General features: G+C 39.5%; 1 protein-coding gene across 4 annotated transcripts in view; it reads right to left on the bottom strand.

The window, feature by feature from the left end:
- Positions 1 to 19,290, bottom strand: part of CPEB4 (cytoplasmic polyadenylation element binding protein 4) — a gene marked incomplete at its 5' end in the record, with an annotated part of 50,811 nt that extends 31,521 nt beyond the window's left edge. For 3 of the 4 annotated variants that reach the window (XM_081092938.1, XM_081092939.1, XM_081092940.1), the window contains 2 exons: positions 3,088 to 3,169; positions 18,136 to 19,260. In XM_081092938.1, the coding sequence (XP_080949064.1) occupies positions 3,088 to 3,169; positions 18,136 to 19,260 (1,207 nt within the window). Of the gene's footprint in view, positions 1 to 3,087; positions 3,170 to 18,135 lie in introns of all 4 variants that reach the window. The other variant, XM_081092941.1, reaches the window with a different exon arrangement.
- Between the last annotated feature and the right edge of the window lie 2,705 nt (positions 19,291 to 21,995).

Below are 21,995 nucleotides of genomic sequence, written 5' to 3'. Positions count from 1 at the left end.
GTTGCAAATGGGAGTTCCTTCCTTTTTATAGCAGTGTAGTATTCCATTGTGTAAATGTACCACAGTTTTTTAATCCACTCATCTGCTGATGGGCACTTAGGCTGTTTCCAAATCTTAGCTATGATAAATTGTGCTGTTATGAACATAGGGGTGCATATATCTTTTCTGATTGGTGTTTCTAATTTCTTGGGATATATTCCTAGAAGTGGGATCACTGGGTCAAATGGGAGTTCCATTTTTAATTCTCAAATTAATTCTTTTAAGTGAATTTTTTCTGAGAGGTATTTCATTCTCTACTAGTTTCATAGAATTAATGCCCATTTTCTGTTTTCTCTGTTGCTAAGGAAGCAGAGCACATGGAGAGGCTATTTTCAAAATGGATAGTCAGATTTTATATTCTATTTTAAAAGATCAATGTGTTATTTTTAAAAATATTCAACTTTTATTTTCACCTTTAACAAAGTCTCACAAAACAAGAACCACAAGGAAAAGCATGCATAGTTTCCCCAACAGGTATCTAAATTAATAAAGAGAACTTGATGAGAAATAACTTATTTCCCTGAGCAAAATTCCATTTGGTAGTGATAGACTACAGTGACATAAAGTTCATCATCTTGGTTAAAAAAGACATAAATGTCAAGCATAATTATAATCTGGCAGTTTAGGACCATGAACTCATCTGTGAATTCTTTATTGCTCTTTGAAGGAAACAATACACAAAGTTCATTTAAAGTTTACTTAAGTCACCTTGGCACTTTAGCTTAAATCGAAACTGGCTTTCTCATTTGATAAGCATGATAACAGATTTATGGATGGTTAGTAATAACAGATACTATTTACTGAGTGTCTGCTATGAATGAGGCAGCATACTGAATTTTACAGATACAGCATCACATGTGGTGGCAGAATGGCCATCCCGATCTAGATCTATATGACTCCATTCTGCCACACTTCCTCTCACAGATCAGTTTTCCAAAATCTTTATGCTGCTAGACTAGGCCAATCAAATTTCATTTTTTCTGTCATCAGACTTAACTTTTGATTATCCCTACAGAATTGGCTGAAAGAAACTTAATTTAGGTAAAAATTAGTAAGAAGATATTAAAAAGGAAATATAACATAAAGACAGAACTTTACACAAAAATTCAATAAGAAGAGAGAAGAAATAACCTGAGAGAGATGTCCTGCCTATATCTGACAGCCACTAATACTATTAGAATGTGTGCAAACTCTTATTTTATTTATTTATTGCTGACAGTATTACAGATGTCCCCCAAACTCTTTTATCTAACCTAAATACTAGTTAGAAGCTTGCTTCTTTGAACATCAAAATAAACTAGTTATCTGTGATGCTGTTTGTAAACTGTGCTTTCTGTAATAAACAAATAGGCACTTATCATAAAAACGAAGTCTAATTATTTATTATCCCTAGTATCTAGTATCTAAGAGGCTCTTCCCCCAAAAAATAGTTGCTGAAGGAATCAAATACATTAAGAATAAACAAACGTCCTTTAGCTACTTTTTCTGGACTTAATTTTTAATTCTGAAATAATTATAGATTTGCAGCAAGTTGCAAAAAATGGAACAGAGCGATCCCATGAACCCTTTCTCCGCTGTGGCTTATGGTTATGTCTTAACGAGAGGACCAAACCAGGCCACTGACATTGGGCCATCCGCAGGCCTTCTTCAGATTTCTCCATCTGCTACTTTTTAAGAAGGCAGTTTTTCCTGGTCTAGAAAGGACCTTAGACTCTGCATTTTTCTGATGAGAAAATGAGAAGAAAGGTCAAAGAGGCTGAAGGACTATTCAAAGTCAAAGTGCTAAGAAGTGGCCAATTCTGAATGAGATATCATCTTTCCTCAGTAACAGTAGCATCTGGTTAGTTACCCATCAAGATTCCACAAGGACATCAGTGAAAACATTCAAAATTATCTTATTCCAAAGTTAACTAATCGGATGGATGCATTTTAAAATATATATTATTTTTCATTTCTCCAGACTTCAAAAAGCTTTCCTCATTAAAAATTTACCATTATTCAATTGTTGAAAAGTATTTTGTTTTACTGCGTCAGTAATATGATAAACCGAATTTTAAAAAAATAAAGAAAAATTGGGCCAGGTTGGTCACCATTTGAAGCAACAGGCTGCCTTGCCACTTCTGACCTCAGTCAGTGCAAGCTGTGTCTGGCACAAAGCAGGCTCATTAACACTGAATGAATGAATGAATGAATGAATGAATGAATGAATGAACGAACGAACGAACAAACACACAAACAACTTAAGTGGGATGACAAGTACTTTCAAGTAAAATATATTTGTGCAGAAAAAAATTATTTTGTCGGGTAGTTTTCACAAAATCAGAGCTGGAAGTGCCCTTAGAAAACATCTATTCGGTTATTCTCAACCCTGGCTACACGTGAGCATCAGCTGGGATGGGATCCAGGCATTTGTATGTTATTTTTAAAGCTCCCCATTATAAAGCCCTTGTTATTAGGGTGATTCGAAATGCCTTGCTATAAAGATGAAATTGAGGCTTACTCAAACTTACATGTCTTATTCAGGATAATACAGGTAGTCAGAAATAGAATTGAGAAATAGAATTGAGACAAGTAGAAATAGCACTATTTTTTTTAACATAATACACAGGAAATATTTCAAGAACAACAAAGCATCATTTTAACTTTGAAACTCTTGGCCATTTTTAAAAATGTGAAACTAGGCTAAAAAAATCTACCAACATTTGCACTCTTTCTAGTGTCTCATCACTGTCATGGGGTCAGACACGTAGGTTTAAGGCAATGAGCAGTTTTTGCCTGAGATATAAAACAATGAGGTGTGCGGTTCATGTCTTTTCAGCTAACTGCCTACCCTAAGCAATTAGTACTCTGGCAGTTCTCTTAATTTCATGATGGGCCTACAGTCAGTGGCTATCAAATATTTAACAAAAAGTCCAACATACATAAAAGTGATGGACCTGACCAGATACAAAATTTGAATCCAAAATATTTGCCATAGTGTTGATCAGATTATGTAGATAGTATAAATTTTAAACTATTAAAATCAAATAGTTAAATTTTTAAAAGTACCTTTAATCGAATCATTTTCAGCTCTCATTATGTCAATGAGTGAACTCTCCAGGGAGTGCATGTCGAATGTCCTGGGGCGATCCTGTAACACAAACAGCCACAAACCACTTTTTAAAAAAGCATTTAATTATAAAAGGGAACAATAAGCTGCACAGGATGGGACACAGATCAAAAAGTGGCAATTTTATTCCCGCTCTGTGCAATGTACATTATTGCTACATTTAATATGAACACTTACAAAACATCAAAAACACAAAAGTTAAGTACCCTGGGCTCAGCAAAGAGTGATTTGATGTCTAATAATAATTTCAATAGAAGCATTACTTTTTGCTAATAAAGCAGAAACAATAAAAAGTAGTAAAGAACATTCAATGAATGTAAAAATAAAATCTGTAATCTTTCTCTGCTCTTAAGATCGCAATACCATGGCAAAGCTTTCCAAACTGGTTCCAGCAGTTACTGACTGGAGTGGCATCTACACATGCTATTCAGAATAGCTCTATTTTCTTACAAGCCACGATTTAAAAATAGTCATCAAATGTCTGCAAGACCACTAAGAGACAAAGTAGTCTTGATTTTGCTGCCATTGAAACTAAAGGGAAGAAAAGGCGTGGAGAATACTGCGGTCTAAATCCTGGCTTAACACAATGCATTTCAGGAGTAGGAGAGGAATCTTAAAATACACAACAACCCAACTGCTCTGACATTCTTCTGGATGACAAGTACTAGCGATAACTAAAATAATGTTTAGCTTGATAAGTGAAAAATTGGAGATGGAAACATTTTCAAATTAAACTTTGAAAGGAGGCAGTGATACAGTTCCATCGCATCTTAGGCATAAGCACACACACACAGACCGCAGCCAGCGTAAAGAAAAAGGAATTTTGACAAGCAGGATTCCATACCCTTCTCTTCAGTGATATTGTTTCTTACATTATTTTTAACTCAAAGATCTTCAGACACAATGTATTGAGGATTTTTAGGCTCCATGAATTCAGAAGGAAACAGTTTCAGCAGTTTGCTGAGGCACACAAGGGCAAGGGACAAAACCCAAAGGCACAAGTGCCTTACCCTTGCCATCCCTAGCCTAGTACGTACTCCCCAGCCCTCACAACCCAACCTTATGACCAATTATAATGATTATAAACTACTTTACACTTGTCTAACATTTTACTTCTTATGCTTTGGTAATTCAAAGAGTTCAAAAGCCACATATTTTGTCTATCTGTTCTCCGAGAGGGTGTAATGTTTATCATTCTTAATTTATACCCTCTAACTCAGTGGTTCCCAATGTGGGGCACGGGCAATTTGATTTTAAGGGGGGGAATTCGAGAATGAGTTATTAACAGTGAATATTTTGCATTCCTTATGGTTCTAGGGGCCTCATATACAGTATATAAATATATATTGTGACATATTTATGCATTTCAGTTCTGCTTCATATTTTGAAACTCTGCTATTTTTTCATATCATTTCATATTATTATTTTTTTTAACAATTTCTTAGTGATTTCTTCCTCAGTACTTCAACTGTCCTTTTGCTTTTTTATCTTTCTCTTTCATGGATACCATGTTCTTTGGAAGCTTGTTTAGACCAAGTTAATGACCTTTTAGGCTTCCTCTACATGAATAGGAATTCACTTTTTGAATAAGAATTATATGTCATAGGGGGGACGGGGCATCAGGATTTTAGAGAACCTTAGGTGGGGCGTGGCCAAAAAAAGATTGGGAACCACTGCTCTAACTGATCTTTTCTGTCTATTTTTTAGCCTCCAATTAAAACAAAACAAAACAAAAAACTACAATGTAAGTGTCCCTGCCATTAGGCAGCAGGTGGAGGAGCAGACAGTAATAAACTTAAGGAATCAGAACACCACCAAGATGGTTTTCCTACCAACACCCAAAAGGCCAAATCATGAGTGCTTTGATTTCTACAGTTCATTCTTTGATTTTACCTTTTATGATTGTGAGTTGGGCCAAATATCATAACCACTGATATATTTTCTAGGATCTACTTCCCAGAAGGTAAACGACTATAAAATAGCAGCCTTGTTAAGTGACAGCTCTTCCTGACTGATCGTGAGCTGATGACCAAAGCATGAACATCAGCAGAAATCGATGGCATGAGCTCAGACACTAGGAAGCCCAACGCCACCACTGGTAAGTCACGTGAACCTGGGCACTTTCATCTCTAGATCTCTTCACTGATCTGAGAAAGGAAAGAATTTGATGAGATCTCAAATATCTCCTTTCTAGCTCCAAAATATACTTGTATTCTAGCTTTCTGATGGCCTTAGTTTGTGTTTTTCCAAGATTCACAGTTTAAATTATTTTATGGCACGAACCAAAAAATGTGAATGAGAATTACTAATCAAAGTTTATCACATCTGCCCACAGGAAGCTGGGGGTCCATGACAGTTTAATGCTAAGTAACAAGCTTTTAAAAAAAAAAATCTACTTAAAACAATTCATTGAGGGGGATGGCCTGATTTCAAAAAAAGGTCAAAGAATCTATTATGAAACAAAAGAACACCAGCAACTATATTTGCTTCACCATTGCCAGTTTCTCTAGGCAGCCTACAGGGAGAAAAGCAGAACTACCCTTTATTGAGCATCTACTCAGTGCCTACCTTATTCTAGGCACCTTATTAATACTGTCTTAATTAATCCTCAAACTTCCTTATAACTTATGTTCTATTATTCACATTTTAATGATAAAAACTAAGACTAAGGAAAAGCCACAGTCTACTGCACAGATAGGATATTGCATAGTTCAGCAGTTTAATCAGGAGTCAAGTCCAAGTTTCACTCCAAAGTAGACAGTGCTTCCTTGGATGAGGTAATGGTCATGGCAGTCAAAGGACCATACTAATTAAGGCGTGCATTTGAATAAATGAGACACTCTGCAGTAAGGGTCCAGGGGGCTAGTGTTTGACAAACAGTAGGCACTCAAATATTACTCATTAACTTAAAGAAATAACAAAATGTATAGGATAATCTAGAATGATATCAGCAATACTAAAAACATAAAAAGAGGATGAGAAGCCTTATCTTCCCCTGTTGAGACGACAGACAGATGTGGTGCACAAAGTAGTGACCCATCACAAGTGTATCTCTAAGTTATCCACTGCTAACCACGGGAGTAGAAGTGGTAGTAATAGTAATAATAATAATATCAGCAGCTAGCATTTATCTAGCTCTAATGCTTTACACGTCTAGTCTTATTTATTACTCACAAAAATCCTATATAATTAGGCATATTCAGTTATTGTCCCATTTCACAGATGAAGAAACTGAAGCTTAAAGTGACTAATAACTTTATCAATATCAGGTAAAAGTAGAGGCAGAATCTGAGGGAGGCACTAGGCCTTATGATGATAGAACATGTAGCTTAATAATCATGAATGAAAATAAAAGAGCATCAATTATTTAAGGCTCAGCAAAGCAAACTTGGTTACAATGCTTAGATCGCATTTTATTTTGTAATCTTAATTGTTATATTTAATATATGGAACTGCATGTCAGTAACTGATTGGTTTCAGTTTCTACTATCTCTACTTCACAGGATAATTCCTAAAGGAAAAATTATACAAGTCATTATGAAAATAAAATTTGATTTAAAAAAAAATAACTTTCTGAAAAAAACAAATTAGTATTTCAAAGAGCAGGCAGGACCCATCCCTTTATTATGCACACCTGAATAGTCTTGTCATGGCAAAATAGGAAGACCTACATCAGCATGTAACTGATGACAAGATATGGCTTTTCACAGCATTCCAGAAGTAGCCACAAGCAGCACAGAAACCACGTGGTCTATTACTATCAGAAAGAACTAGATTCAATTAAGGCCACAAACCAAAATCATCATTCGTGGTTTGGGGTTTTGCTGTTGTTGTTAATGTTCAGATGGATAATCTAAGCCAGTGCTTCTCATACTTGAGAGAACATCATAATCATCTGGAGGTCTTGTCAAAACATGGATGACTGGGTCTACCCCCAAAGTTTATCTTTCAGTAGCTCTGGGTAGGGTCCAAGAATTCACATTTCTAACAAGTCTTCAAGTGAAGCTAAGGACCACCACACTTTGAGGACCACTGAGGTAAGCAATTCCATTGAACAGGTAACTTCATTAGGTACTTGGAGGTGTGATTCGTAGCTTACATCCGGGTGACCAGTCATGACACAATCGAGCTTAAATACTCCACATAAACCATTTTAAGGTTTCCTTATGAAGAGAAGTGCTTTGCTCTCAAATCACAAAACAAAGCCCTTTGTTTCACTCTCTATGGTCATAACTTGAAAAAAAATTACAATCAAGTTCAATTTCAACAAATCAACCGCCATGCCATGACCATTCTATTACTGACTCTTCTCTCTTTTATACTTGAGTTAATATGTTTCAACATACTAGACTGGGTCTAAAACATAAAATACAATAACTGCATGTAGCCACATCATTAAGAAGCAAGACAGCCCTAGCCAGTTTGGCTCAGTGGATAGAGCGTCAACTTGCAGACTGAAGAGTCCCAGGTTTGATTCTGGTCAAGGGCACATGCCAGAGTTGTGGGCTCGATCCCCAGTGCAGGAGGCAGCCGGTCAATGATTCTTTTATCACTGATGTTTCTTTCTCTCCCTCCCTCTCCCTTCCTCTCTAAAATCAATAAAAAACACATATATTTAAAAAACAAAAAAAGCAAGACAAAATTCAGCTACTCCCTTGACTCATTCTATTCCTATAAACACATCACTGTGATGGACACTTCTCTCAGACTGCTGTGTATCTGTACCGGCCTGTGGAAGTTTCTCTTTCTGGCTTAAATTTTCCCTGGTGAAGAAGGGAAAGGAAAATATTTTGTTTTGAAAGTCTACGCCAGTGTGTCAAAAAGGTGCCTAAATAAATAGGAAGTTTGAGATGCCAGTAGAGCCTATAATTAATCAACCGTAACTATAAGAGTTTTAATCCAAGATTTTCCAAAATGTAAATATTCTTCTTGGATTAAATATTTAAGCCCACAGACATTGACTCTATGGGTCTGGCTGGGTGGCTCGGTTGGGGCATCATTTTGTACACCAAAAGGTGGCAGGCTTGATTCCGTCAGGGCACATACCTAGATTGTGGGTTCAATCCAGGGTCAGGGCGTGTGTGGGAGGCAACTAATGGATGCTTCTTTCTCACATGGATGTTTCTTTCTCTCTCTCTCTACTCTCCCTTCCTCTCTCTAAAATCAATTAAGAATAAAGAAATAAAAGTTGACTACATGGTCAACTTTCAAGATTCCACCTCCAGATAACCCACATTCTTGTGCAGGCACAAGTCCCCTTTCCCCCCCGTGTCTCCCTTAGCAGGCTGACATCCTGCATGATATTGACAAGCTCTCTTATGGCCATCTCCCCACTGGACTGCGAGCCATACTCATCCCCATAATCAGATGGTAGCATATGTGTAGCATACAGTAAATCCATCGTCGTCTGCACCAATATAAAAGTGGCTAACTTGTTCCTCCTGGCTCAGTGTTGCGCATCTTACGTGAGTTATGTATCACTTACATAAATCAGTTCCTCACAACCATCATATGAGGTGGGTACTATTATCATCCCCATTTTAGGCAAGTGAAGCTATGAGAAGTTAATTGTCCTCAAAGTCACACAGTGAGCAGTGAAGTCTCGCCTGCACATTTAGTAGCATCCCATATTTCTAAGCAGGTTCCTTCCTTAGTTACTACTTTCTCATTATGACCATTTTATAATGAAGGCAAAGAGCCCTACAGAGCAAAGGAACGAATGTCCTCGGTGCATTACTCTGATTGGACAATAGCTCCATTTGCTCCCATGTGAACTGACAAATCAGCTCTCTCCAGAAAGCCTTCACTAAAGAAACCACACTCATTCTGAGCAATAGAAATCCTTACAGAGGTAAACATTTCTTGTCACCATTTAACTGTATTTAAAAAACAGACTGGCGTTCTTGACTTGATTACTCAGTTCCTGGATCAATAGTCCCTTCTTCCTACTGACTATTTGTTCTCACCTTGCCTGGCAGAGGGAAGTAATTAAAATCCATTCCAAGACCTGCGTTAAATCACCACTTACTAGACAAGTGATCTTGACACTGCAGTGTCTTCAAACCTTGATTCCATCAGCAAAGTGAGGAGCACACCTTCCTTATGAAAGTGAGGAGAAATGAGATCGGGCCTGCGACCACCTGTGCACAGTGCCCAGCAGTCAGTAGACCCTTTCAGTAACTATTCCCTCTGCCCCTGCTCTCTGGTGCAATGGCAAAAGAGCCTGAATTGAGCATTGTCAATGCAGTATTGTTTGTAACTGAATACCTCAGCTGTTCTGTGATATTTCCTCTAGCCCATTTTCATAGAGATCAGCAAAGTGAGCATTTTCAGAAAGATCAGCAAAGTGAGCCCAAATCTATAAACCCAAAAATATCAGTATATGACTTATCCTTCCTAATAAGTTATTCAGGGCAAGAGGTCATTAAAGGAAGTAGGTAAATACTACTAAGATTCCTCCCTAAGAAATGAAGTAATGAGCGCCCTTCTGGCCGCTCCTCTATTGCGCTGCCTACTGGCTGCCAGAGCTCCTCTGCTCCACGTCTGCCTGGCCTGATCAGGGTCAACAGTCACAGAGAGAATAGTCACCCACAGGCACACTCTCTATTCATAGGCATGGCTTGTGTCCTACAGGCTTGTAACCCATGTCATCTCTTCTCTTTTATGAGCCTTGACAGAAATTGTCACAAAGCAGCCTGTGCCCAATGTCAGCCTCTCTGGGTCCTCATAGCTCCCACCCCACCATCCTTAGTTCTCCTGAGTCTCCGAAGCAGAAGGTACTTTTCAACACTCAGGCACAAAGTGAGAGGTCACCAGACTTCACACTTCATATAGAAAAGGAGCACGCTTGCCTGGTCATGCAATCTCTTCCAGGGACCTCTGGAACCATCAAACATTTGTGGATTAAAAGAGAGCAAGAGATGAAAAAGTTTGATGCAGTCCAAAGGCCCGCAAAAGACCTCCAAACCTCTAAATTCCTCTTAAAGCACAAAAACAGAGTCAACCAAAAAGCTCTCAGGACTGTCCTGTTCAATCTCCTTCCAGGGACCCTTGCACCAGACCACAGAAGCCTGAACCTCAGGGAAGGCTGAGAGAGGAAAACTGGCCAAGCTCCTCCCAAATTGTTGGTCACCGGCTGGTGCTTTGGTGTGTCTGCTGGATCTCTTTTCTGGTGTTGCCATGTGACCACCAGCATCCTTCTCTGGCCTGAAGGTGGTTTCCTTAGAGATTAGCACCAGGTTGAGTGGTGAAACAGGCTGAGCAGATGCAACAGAAATAAGTTCCTATCTTTCTTTTAAAAATAACTAAAGAAAAACATTTTTGTTTTTAAGGGGGGGAAGGCTCCTTATCTTTTAGAAGCACAGACTAAACGATTTATAAATGAAATGATACAATACCTGGGAACTTCGTCAAAATAACATGAAAGGGAGGGAAAGGGTTAGGAAGACAGAGGGAAGAGGACTGTCCAGGAGCTGATGGTTGGTGAAGCCAGGTGACATGTACACAGGGGCTTGCTCTATTTTATCTACTATTGAATATGCTTAAAGTTTTCCATAGTAAATTTAAAAGGCATGGGGGGGGGGACTTTACTCAGAGGGGAAAAAAACAGTTGGTCACTAAATTTTTCAGAAAGAAGGCATAATCTAGGCTGTTTTCCATTATTATTTAACTACAGTGACTTTATTTTTAAAAATTATAGTTGTTTATAAAATTTTTCCTTAAAATTAAGCTCACTTTACCCCACGCCCATTGTACAGTGTTTTTCACATTTTAAGAAAATGTGCTATTTGCAAGATTTTGAATTAATATTTCTGATTATTTGCTTTCTTATAACAACAGAATCTTCTGGAAGCTAAAAACAAGACATATTTCATTTTATCCTCAAGAAGACCAGACAATAGAAATGAGAAAATGAAAGATCAGGACGGTTGAGCGGCTGGCCCTCAATCACACAGCTAGTTAGTGGCTGAGCCATATTTGGAACCAAGATCTGAGTTCCATACTATAATTAGATTTTTCTGAGTAGCATCATTCTCATATTGGGTTTTGTTTTGTTTTGTTTTTCTAAGGTTCTCACAGATAGCAGCTATTTCACTGACCAGCATTTGATGCAATCCTCAAAAACAACTGGAAGAACTATTATTAAAAGTATGTTATGTAATATTTAAACATAAATATGGCTCTCAAATATATAATGCTGAGGGATTATGACTGGGATATGTCGGTAAATATTCAGCAAACAGAAATTTCCCAATCTAATTACTCTTACAATATGAAAAGCACTTGTTCAGCTGAAGACTTTAAACTTTGTAAACATGAGCGAGCACCTGTAAGTGGCTGATGGAGTGTTTCTTTGACAGGTAATGGGACCTGCATTCTGCTACCCATAGGTTCAAGTTTGCCTTCTGTGGTACCATTTTGCCACCAAACTTAAATAAGTACATCTGTGTACAAGGAAGCTTGTACAAGTACATATTTATAAATGGGACCATTAATAAAATATTTAGAAATGCCATTTATACATTGTTTTTGGTATACCTAAAGTTGAATGTTAGTTTACTTTAAACAGCTCATGGATTAAAATAAAAGGAAATTATCTGGGCTAGTTGCTTATCTATAATAAAAGTGTAATATGCAAATCGACCAAATGGCCGAACAGCGGACAACCTTCTGGACGAAGCCCGGGCTGCGAGGGCCAAGGCAGCCACAGCTCGGAAGGCCTACTCTTGCACATTGGGCCTCTAGTTTGTTTATAATGAGAAAAAAAATGTTTGTTCAATATTACTCAAAGATTAGCACAGATAAAAAAATACATTAAATAAACCAAATCAAAATAATTTTTATGAGATATCTAGTCCTATGTTTAGACCACAACATAGCAGGTGCTTTATAAATAAATTAATAAAAATATGAAAACCAAAACTCAATTCCAGGATAAAAGCTAAAATATACCCAATTCAAATCTATGGTACCTTTTCCTATCTCTTAGCAAAAAAAAGAAATCACAAACTCTTCATTAAAATATCATTTTCTGTAATATATACAAATGTTTCAAATTTCTTAAAATAACAAACTTGGTAAAATCTTTCAAAATACTGAAAGATACAGGCTACCGACGCTAATGAAAGTTTAGAGAATATACAACTATAAAACTTCTTTTCAAGAAATTTAGTAATTCTGCTAAAGGTATTATCTGTCCTGGGGTGCATTTAGTTTATCCAAAAGGAGCTCTCTGAGAAGTAAAACTATGCAAAAAATAAGCAATACCAAGGATTGTTTGAACCATTCACAGATGCCCAAGCTACATTTGTAATTATTTTAATTTCATAATTTAATTCAATATTAGAGATCTATGCTTTAAATTAAAAAAAAAAAATTCAAGGGACCTCACAGTAAGCCTTCGCTGTCAGGTATTGCCTGGAGACGACCGTCTTCCTGAATTTGAGCAATTTGCTCAAGGTCACGTAGATAATTAGAGTTTAGATAGAGTCAAACTTACGGCTGGACCCAGAGCCTATGCTTCACTCTGCTACATTTCTGGACTCACAAAATAGCCTTTCTCAGTAATTATTCAAGTTTCACCTTTAGGAACGGATTAAAAATAGAATCAATACCTTTATCTTTCTATCTACTAAGAATTTTCTGAAAACCTGAAAGTGGAACTCCTTCTGTTTGAATAATATAAAATGTGATGAGAGAATCAACACTAAATTTGAAGTAAACAAATTACATATTGCTATAAACTTATCATGGTAAAATATACCTTAATTTCTGCAAGAACAATTTTCTTTGAACCATTACATATAAAATGAGTTTTATCAGGAAAAATTAAGATAAATACTAAAGTTATGGGCTCACTGCCTTAAAGAGAAACATGTTAACACGTTATGTTATCTGTGATGGGGCAAAAAACTAAGGTACAATAATAGTGTGCTGAAAAAATGTGATGGTGGATCTTCAAGCTTATTTTCCTTCTAGCAACATAGAGAACAGTCTTAAGAAAAATACATTAAGACTTTAAAATTCAAAGTAGACATATGTGAATGTTAAGACTGCCTTTCATTTCTTTCTCATCAACACCAATAAGGATTATTTTCAAAAGCATAAATTCACAAACTAAGTAAGTAGCATCTTTCTCGTTGCAAATAGCAAAAAACACAATCAGTATGCTTGCAATAAACAGTTTTTTCCTGAAAGATGCTGGAACAATGTGTTGATCATATTCCATGGCTTCTCTGAAGACAACAAAATATAATCAAAAACTCTACCCAACTCAAATTCTATTCCATCAGAAATGAAATTACACCTAGTTAAAAAGCTTTCTACAAAAAGACTAAAATTAGATCTGGTAGACTTTTCCCAAAGTTTTTCTAGTATCTCAATTTTGCTGGAATTTACAGTGAAAATATTAGTTTCCTCTCTTCTTGTATAAATAAATACAAAGTCAAAGACCCCTCTTAAAACTATATTAAAAACAAAAAATGTAATGAGGTTGCACTTTAGATAATTTAATAACTCACCATGACTTTTAGAACTGAAGCAACACAGTATACTTTCTGTTTTAAAATGTAAGATGGCATTTATAATTTTAAGGATCCATAAATTGACAACCCAAGGAGGACTATTAAAGTGACATGAATTATGTGCCTGGTTAAGAAAACAAATCCGTGGTGACTGTGTCTGTAGTACGAGCAAATAATCTCTAAGTCCTAAAATGTCTCCCTATCAATCAATCTTTGTGACAGATTTTGTCCCCCTATTTTTTCTGCCTACTTCCTGGTTCTTAGCTAATGGAGGTGGGAACATAACTGAGCTGAAGATAAGAGAGTATGAGAATAGATACTACACAATTCCCCTTTACTTTTGTGTAGGGCAGATGATCTAGGCACCCTTCCAAAGAAATCCTATAGTCAAATATAATTGTTGGTGGTGCCCCAACATACTATTTGGTTTGGACATCAGAGTTCCAGGATGTGCTTGTAGGACGGGGTGGATTCCTCCCTCCACCCCCGCCACCCCCCATTAATGTGAAGGTCAAATCATGTCTGTAGTCACATGAATATGGATCCCGTTTCTTCATTTTGAAATTGGGACAATAAAACCAGACCTCATGGGCTGAGAAACCTCACATAGGAAGTGAGACAACATATGCAAAAGCACCTATATTTCAGTGCCTGGTATGTAATCTATAATAATCTATAATAATAAAAGAGTAATATGCTAATTAGATCAAATGTCCTTCCAGGCGACCTTCCAGACAAAGCAGGGGCTGTGAGGAAAGCCTGGGTCTCAGGTGCCAGAGGGAAGCTGGTGCCAGCAGCCGGGGGAAGGCAGGCCTACTCTTGCACAAATTTCGTGCATCGGGCCTCTAGTATGTAATTAAAAACAAAAAAAGATTTGATTTGAATACTAAGTTTAACATTTTGAAGTTGATAAATATATTCTATTATTTTCTACTTTCAAAATGTTATCTATAATCAGCTTCAGAGCAGCATGTATCAATTATTCTCTGTAAAAAGATTCCTCTCATCTTACGTGCTTCTGGGAGGCATTTCCTTCCCATACCCCATCCCTCCCACCTGTATCAGATTTTGTGAAGAGGCACTGTAGTATAATAGGTAAGAGCCAAATTTTTTGTGTGAATAGTAATAATAATAATAATAATAATAATAATAATAACTTTTACTTTGTATGACTGTTGAATGAATTAGATGAGTTAATATATGTAAAACATTTAGAATATCATAGACATGTTAGCTATTATTAAATATATGTTAAATTTAGTTGTATCTGAAAACTGGACTTGAAAATGTTATCTGAATTCACACAATGAAAACTTTAAGTTAAGCAAAAGTAACTTAGAAACAAATTTTAATATGAAATATCCCAAAATACAATGCTTTGGAATATCAGTTATCTGGAAGATTATTCACATATTTGGAACCTGTGCTCCTGCTCCATAAACATAGATAAAAGAGAAGGTTAAGATTGGCCAAAAAAAACCCAAAAAACCCCACCTCATTAAAAATGTTGCCATTATTTTTAATTCACTATATGGTACTCAAACCTGCATTAAACAAACATAAAAACCATTCTGATGAATTTTAAATTAAATAAACATTGTTTAGTATTAGTTACATTTCAGGTAAGTTATTTCCTTTTAAAAAACAATACCATGCTAGTCTTTGATTGGATACCAATGTTATAAAGTAGCTCTATCCTGTAATGTCTGTGGTAAATTTAAAGATCTCTCTTACATCTAAGGAACAGCAATCAAAACTGAATTACTAATATCTATAAAATGTCTTTCCTAAAATTAATAGTGCTCAAAGAAATAAATTTAAATAAGAGAGTAGTGGTGTTTTTTTTTGTGTTTTTTTTTAAAGAGTGGATTGTGGTAGTAAATTCCACAGTATCTTGCTTTGCTTAAGGATCAAAAGGAACTTAGAAAGTCACCCCCCACATTTTATAAAGAAACTGAGTCCCCCCAATGCTATGATACTGACTGATGGGGCTAAGACCACAACATAGGTCTCCTGGCTCCCAGTCAAATGTCCCTTCAAGGTTTTTCATATCAAAATTATCTAGTTCATATCAATTTGAAACTATTTTTTGTGCCAAATAACTAATTCACAAGAATTCTTGTTAAAACAAACACACAGAACTACATTCATTCCAGTAAGCACCACAGCAGTCAGTTTACTAACTTGTTATGATATTTTCAAAACCCAATTAGGAATTTCTTGTTATAAAGATTTGTTTTCAAATCACTTATTTTTATTGTGACTTTCAAATCACCCCAATGCCAGAGCCTGCATACTCATGCGTGTGTGTGTGCATGCGCGCTTGCTCTCCTGCTCTCTTACACACTCCTCAATCTCTCTAAAAAATTGTGGGGATGGTGAGGAGAAATGAGCAATTTACTTTCTAATCCTATCACATTTGAGCCAGGTATATTGACTCCTTTTTCCCATCCTTAGCATAATAGACAACAATTCCAAGGGATGAGTTAGTTTCTCACAATATATTTTAGTAACAATCCTAGCCTATTTTATTATTTCAGAAACCAACTTAATAGAAACCATCTGATGGAAAAGATTTCACTTGTTAAACACATTCCATTAGCTCCATAAAAATATTATTCATGTGCACACATGTAGTTTATTCATTTTCTGAAATCTTTACTTTTCCCAAAGCAAACCTTTATCAAAGTTAGTAAATTGAGAATGGACAATAAACCATGAGCCATTCCATTAGTGTATAGTAGCAAAATAAAAAAGAATAGTGTATTCAATATTCAATTCTGAGCCAATCTTAATCCAGTTAAAATGTATAAAATGCCACCTTAGATTTTTTTTAAATTAGCAATAATACATGAGTAACTCATAGCAGTTACCTTTGCATTAAATTTCCCTTAAATTTATGTTCAAAGGAATGTCAAAAGTAACTTTTTAAAACTAGACTTCATGAGATTGTCAATGTCTTAACGGCCTTTTACCTGACCACTGAAACACAATTGCTCCCTTTGGTTTGAGTAAAATCCCTTTCTAAAAACAGAAGCCAACAGAGCTTTTTGATCCTTAGGCAAAAAATTATTTTTAAAGAATCTAAAACTAAATTTAACCAAATATTTTAAGATACATTCTAACCATTACACCTGAATCCTTGGAGAGGGCATATTTCATTCCTTGGAATGGCACAGTGTTTTCTTAGCAAACATCCCCCACCACTAAGTAAACTATTAATTAAAACATAATTCTTCACGTAATCTGTTTTAGCCCTTGCAGAAAGAGATCTAAAATAATCCTCTACCTACAGCACATGTGTATGTATAAGCATGTATGTATACAGGTATATTTTTAATCCTTTTTTTTAACCTAGAGTTTGTACTCTTATAAGCTGTGTGCTCTTAAGAAGGTTATAACTTTCTGATGCTCAATTTTTTCATCTGTAAAATGGGATAATAATTGAACTTACCTTGTGGGGTTGTTGTGAGGACTGATTAAATGTTAGTTTATTATCTCATATAAATTTCCTGAACACATAAATGATCATACCCCCAAAATATACAAATTCAGTGGGGCATCTGATGTTCAATTAACTATGAAATTCCCCTTATCTCATATCTATCAGCTAGACCGGCTGCTCATTAATTCAGAAACATCAAACAATGTGAGTCTTGCAGAATAAGGATACACTGGTGGCAGAAAGACAAGTGATCCTGGCCGGGATCTATTTTTAGGCATGGTTTAATTAACTACACCCCTAGTGTTAACATTGGAAAATAAACAAATGGGTGAAAGGCATCATAAAAGAGTCACTCTGAGATCTACAGTTTCATAGTATTCACAAATAAATCAGCATGAAGAAGACACTTAGATCATTTCTCTAGCAGTCCTTGCTGATACAAGGCAGGCCAGAAACTGCGGAGGTTTCAAAGGAAACTAATGAGTTCAGACTGTTCACACCGCATGGTTCAGAGAGGTTCCAGGTAAAAAATGTAAGCGTGAGAAAACTACAATTTAAGGGTTGGTTTTCAGTGACTTGGTACCTTACAGTGGAGAAAAAGGAATTTTTTTGGTTATACAGTTACTGCATATGGGTAGAAAATGCTCAGCAGTTTCCCCAGCAAAAGGTATCTCTACATTATGTACTTTACATAAATAAGTAGGGAAAAACCAACCCTGATTCTCTTGTCAGGCTAGAAAGGTATTACAGTTAATAATTACGACATCACTAGCTAGCTACCTGGTATTAATTATGCCAAGTCATACAATTACCTATGGGAAGATTACAATGAGACATTCACCCAAGAAACAGCTGAACATTTTGTTCCAAGTTACACTCCTCTCCTACCAAAATAACGTCTGGTAACTCATATTCTAAGAGCTCCAACAGGAACATGGACGATTCAAACTGTCTTACTTGGATACTACACCAGGCCATTTCCTTATTCATCTTTATCTGTTAGTGGAACACAATCTTACCGGAAAAGGAAAAATGTTGTCAGCCCTGTTCAAGCTGTCTTCCATCCAGGACTTAGGAGCAAAGGCAGAGCTGGGGCGAGCGTACTTCTGGAGCTGAATATGATTGCTTGCAAAATTCTTCTTCAAAGGCGAGATGGAGTTCAGGGGCGTTATTCCTCCGTTCAGCCCTCTGCGGTGATCGCGGCCTTGGGAACCTCCCCAGCCACCATATCCACCACCTCCCGGGCTCCAGGAAGAAGAGGGTGTAGGAGAGGGGCTCTGGTAGCTGCTCCATGGAGAGGGGGGCTTGTTAAGATTATTCGCCAAGTGAGGCAGCTGGTTAAAAGCAGCATTTCTATGTGTGAAAGGTGGGGGGTGGGGACTGGCAGGAGACCTCCTTTGCTGCTGATGCTGGCTGTGATGATGCTGGAAGTGAGGATGATGAGGGTGGTGCTGGGACAGAGGCCCGATCTGCGGGGAGAAGCTGCCTCCGAAGCCAGGGCTGACATGATGGGGGAAATTCTGAAACAACAGAGCACCGTTATTAGCCGAAGCAGCGGGGACCCCTCCCTGGTGAAAGAAACTGGCATCTTCGTTGATGATTGTAGAGGAGGAGGGCGCGATGGCCGCTGACCAGTTACTGAAGCCAGTCAGGGAGGAGGCGCTGGACGTCAGGGGCTGGGTGGAAGCACCGAGCCCTGCAGCTTCTTGATAATCAAACCCTGTCAACACGGGTGACTCGATTCTGATCTTCTCCTTCCCATTGCCATTTTCTGAAGAAGTGTCCCCTTGATTTTCTTCCGATTTCGCCTTCTCCGTTTCAGGCAGTATTCCAGCTTCCTGACCGGGGCTGGGGGAGAGCTGCTGCTTTTCCAGGGGGTCTTGCTGCTCCTGTTGCTGACTTTTGGCTTTTTCTGACCCCAAGATCTCATCCTGGATGTTGTGGGCAGCCGGAGCAGGGAAGAGCCAGGCTGAGCCGGCACTGCTGCCATTGGCAGCTGTGTTATTATTTATAAAAGCAGCAGGGCTGGGGGTGGCATTTTGGTGATGGTGTGGAGGCTGCAGATGCGGGTGGAATCGGACTGGAAAAGCAGATTTATTCCCAGTATTGCTTTGCACTAGCACTCCAAACCCGTAATCCCCCATTTATTATTTTTAGGAGCAGAATCTTACAATAATAAAAAACCAAAAAATTAAAAAACTAAAAAAAGCACGACAACCTGATGTTTCACGCCTTTGTATCCTCTACCCAAAATATTTGTTTGTTTGAAATGTCTTATTAATAGCTAGCTCAAAGATTGCAGCTTATCACCCTAAATAGCTCTGATTTGGAATTCTGGTCTCTGAAAAGAAAAACTCACTAAAAAAAAAACAAAAACACCCAAATCTCATCCAAAATGGGCTTCTTTCTAGGAGGGAATAAAAACGAAGAGGGTAAAAACCAAGTCTTTGGTTAGTAAAATAGGCGCTTTCTTTTTTTCCAAAGGAAAACGTGTTACATGAATGACAAAAACACAGCTTCTCAAGCATCTATGGATGTAGAAGAATAAGCATTGCGCGAAGTAAAAAATATATATATGTCTATGTGTGTATATATATAATTTAACAATCACATATGGTCTTCCTCAGCAGATTAGATTCACTCACATAAAAATTAGAATAGGGCTAAAAGGGTGGGGGGAGGGGGAGAGAATACGTTCTTTTCTTGGCAGCTTGGTTAAAAAAATCGGGAATAATTTAAGAACATTATATATTATATATTTATATATAGATAGATTATATTAGGGTATCTGGGGCGGCGGTGAATTCCTGGTGGCGGGCGAGGAGGTCAGCATCGACTACTGCGAAGGTGACCGCAGGGAGGTGTCTGCCGTTCCCGGTCCCGCGCCTGCTCCTCCGCGGGGTGCAGCTTGGGCCTCGGGGGCCGTCCCGGAGGCTTTGGGTGCGGGTCTCGCTGCGGTCGCTGTTCCTGGGCTCCCCCCCGGCTTCCTCTCCCCCATGAAAGGGGCTGGCAACACCCGGTCCTCCCTCCGCGGGGGTCGCGATCGGCAGGGACTAGCGAGACCGCACGAGGGCGAGCCGGCGGCCCGGGGGCGCGGGGACCGCGGGGGCGACCTGGACGGTCCTGCGGGCTCGGCCTCTTCCCCTCGCGGCGGCTCCGCGGTGTGGCTCCCTCATGGGACCCCGGGGCGGTTTGTTCGGTTCTCTCAGTTCGAGTCTCCGCAGGGAGGGAAGCAAGGAAAACCCCGCTAGTGGCGTTAAGAGAGCAGGGCCTTCCCCCCGTGGCGCGCTCTCGCTCTTTTTTCCCCCAAGGTTTTTTGTTTTTTTTAAACTATAATTTAGAAGGCTTTTGTTTCTCCTCACGGTTGCTGGGCCGCCGCCGCCGCCGCCGCCAGCGTCGCTTGACCCCGGTCCGCAGTGCCCGCTGTCGTCGTGGCGGCCTCCGCCTGGCTCTTCTTCTCCCCTCCTTCTTCCTCCTCTGCTGTCGCCGCGGGCGCCGCCGCCGCCGCCGCCGCCTCCCGGTGCTCGGGTCCCGCAGCCGCGGCTGAGTCCTTCTCCTCAGGACCGAGCCGAGTGAAATGACAACCAGCTGGAAAGAACGAGAGACACTTCCGGTTCGCAGAGGGCGGGGCGGGGTAGCGCGCACGCCCCGCCCACCCGCCGAGAGACCAATCCGCTGCCGGAATTTAGACGGGGCCACGCCCCTCCCCGCCCAGGAAGGTCGAAAAGTTCCCTCGAGAGACGCCCCTTCCGTCAGCGCCTCGCCCAGTGAGGCCGGCCGCCCGGACCCCGCCCCCACCCGGGCTGAGCGCGGCGGGTCGCCATCTTTAGGGCGGGCAGAGGCCTCCTTCGCTGCTCATCTCCCCCCGCCACCCCCGGCAGGAGGAGCAGGGAGGGACGCGGGGAAGAGAACGGATTGCCTGAGCACCGCGGAAAAGGGGCCAGGTGTTGGGTGTCGAAGTGGTGACCCCTGAAAGCGCGGGTGAGAGGAAGGACTGCCCACAGTAAAGGTGGTTCCCAGGCGTCACGTGCTGCCCCGAGCTCCGCCCAGAGGGGGTCCTCCCAGCTGTCCGGTGCCTAGAACTGCGTACGTCCCAGACTCTCCCTTCACCCTTCACCCCCACCCCCGGCCTGGCTTAGGTCTGGCGCAGCCTTTGCGGCACAAAGGTACAGCTGCTGCGCCGCCCGTGGCTGAGCCCTGGTGTCCATCCCCTTCCAGCCCACCTTACCCTGTAGCAGAGGGGCATCTTCAAAACAAAAATCGTGTGGTCCTCACCCGCTCAGATCTCTTCTATGGTTTCCCGTTACCTCGCCTAAATTTGGTGTTCAAGGCCTTTGTAAATTTATATATATATATTTTTTAATTTAATATATTTAATATATAAATATATTAATATCTTTAAATTTATATATATATATATATAATTTCAGAGAGGAAGGGAGACGGAGAGAGAGAGATAGAAACATCAGTGATGAGAGAGAATCATTGATCAGCCGCCTCCTGCACGCCCCACATTGGGGATCCAGCCCGCGATCCAGGCATGTGCCCTGTCCGGGAACCCAAGTGTGACCTGGTTCATAGGTCCACGCTCAACCACTGAGCCGTGCTGGGCAAGGCCTTTGTAGATCTTAGAACTCCCCCCCCCCCCCAACGCCCCACACCAAGCTGTTTCAAACATCCTCTCAGTGCTCTTCCCCTCCCCTGCCTCTCGTCTCCACCTGGTGAACCCCCGTTTAGCTTTAGGACTCAGTTCAGAAGCCACCCCGCTCTGTCTTGTGGATTCTCTGAGCATCCACGGCTCTGCGTGCACCTCGTGCTTGTGTATCACAGTGCTGTGTATTGTAATGGTTGCGTATGTCCATGCTCCTGTGCTCAGCTG

Source organism: Myotis nattereri, assembly GCF_964212035.1.
Source record: "Myotis nattereri genome assembly, chromosome: 5".
Lineage (NCBI taxonomy): Eukaryota > Metazoa > Chordata > Mammalia > Chiroptera > Vespertilionidae > Myotis > Myotis nattereri.
Note: the sequence above shows the minus strand (reverse complement) of the source record. Positions and strands in the feature narration are given on the sequence as shown.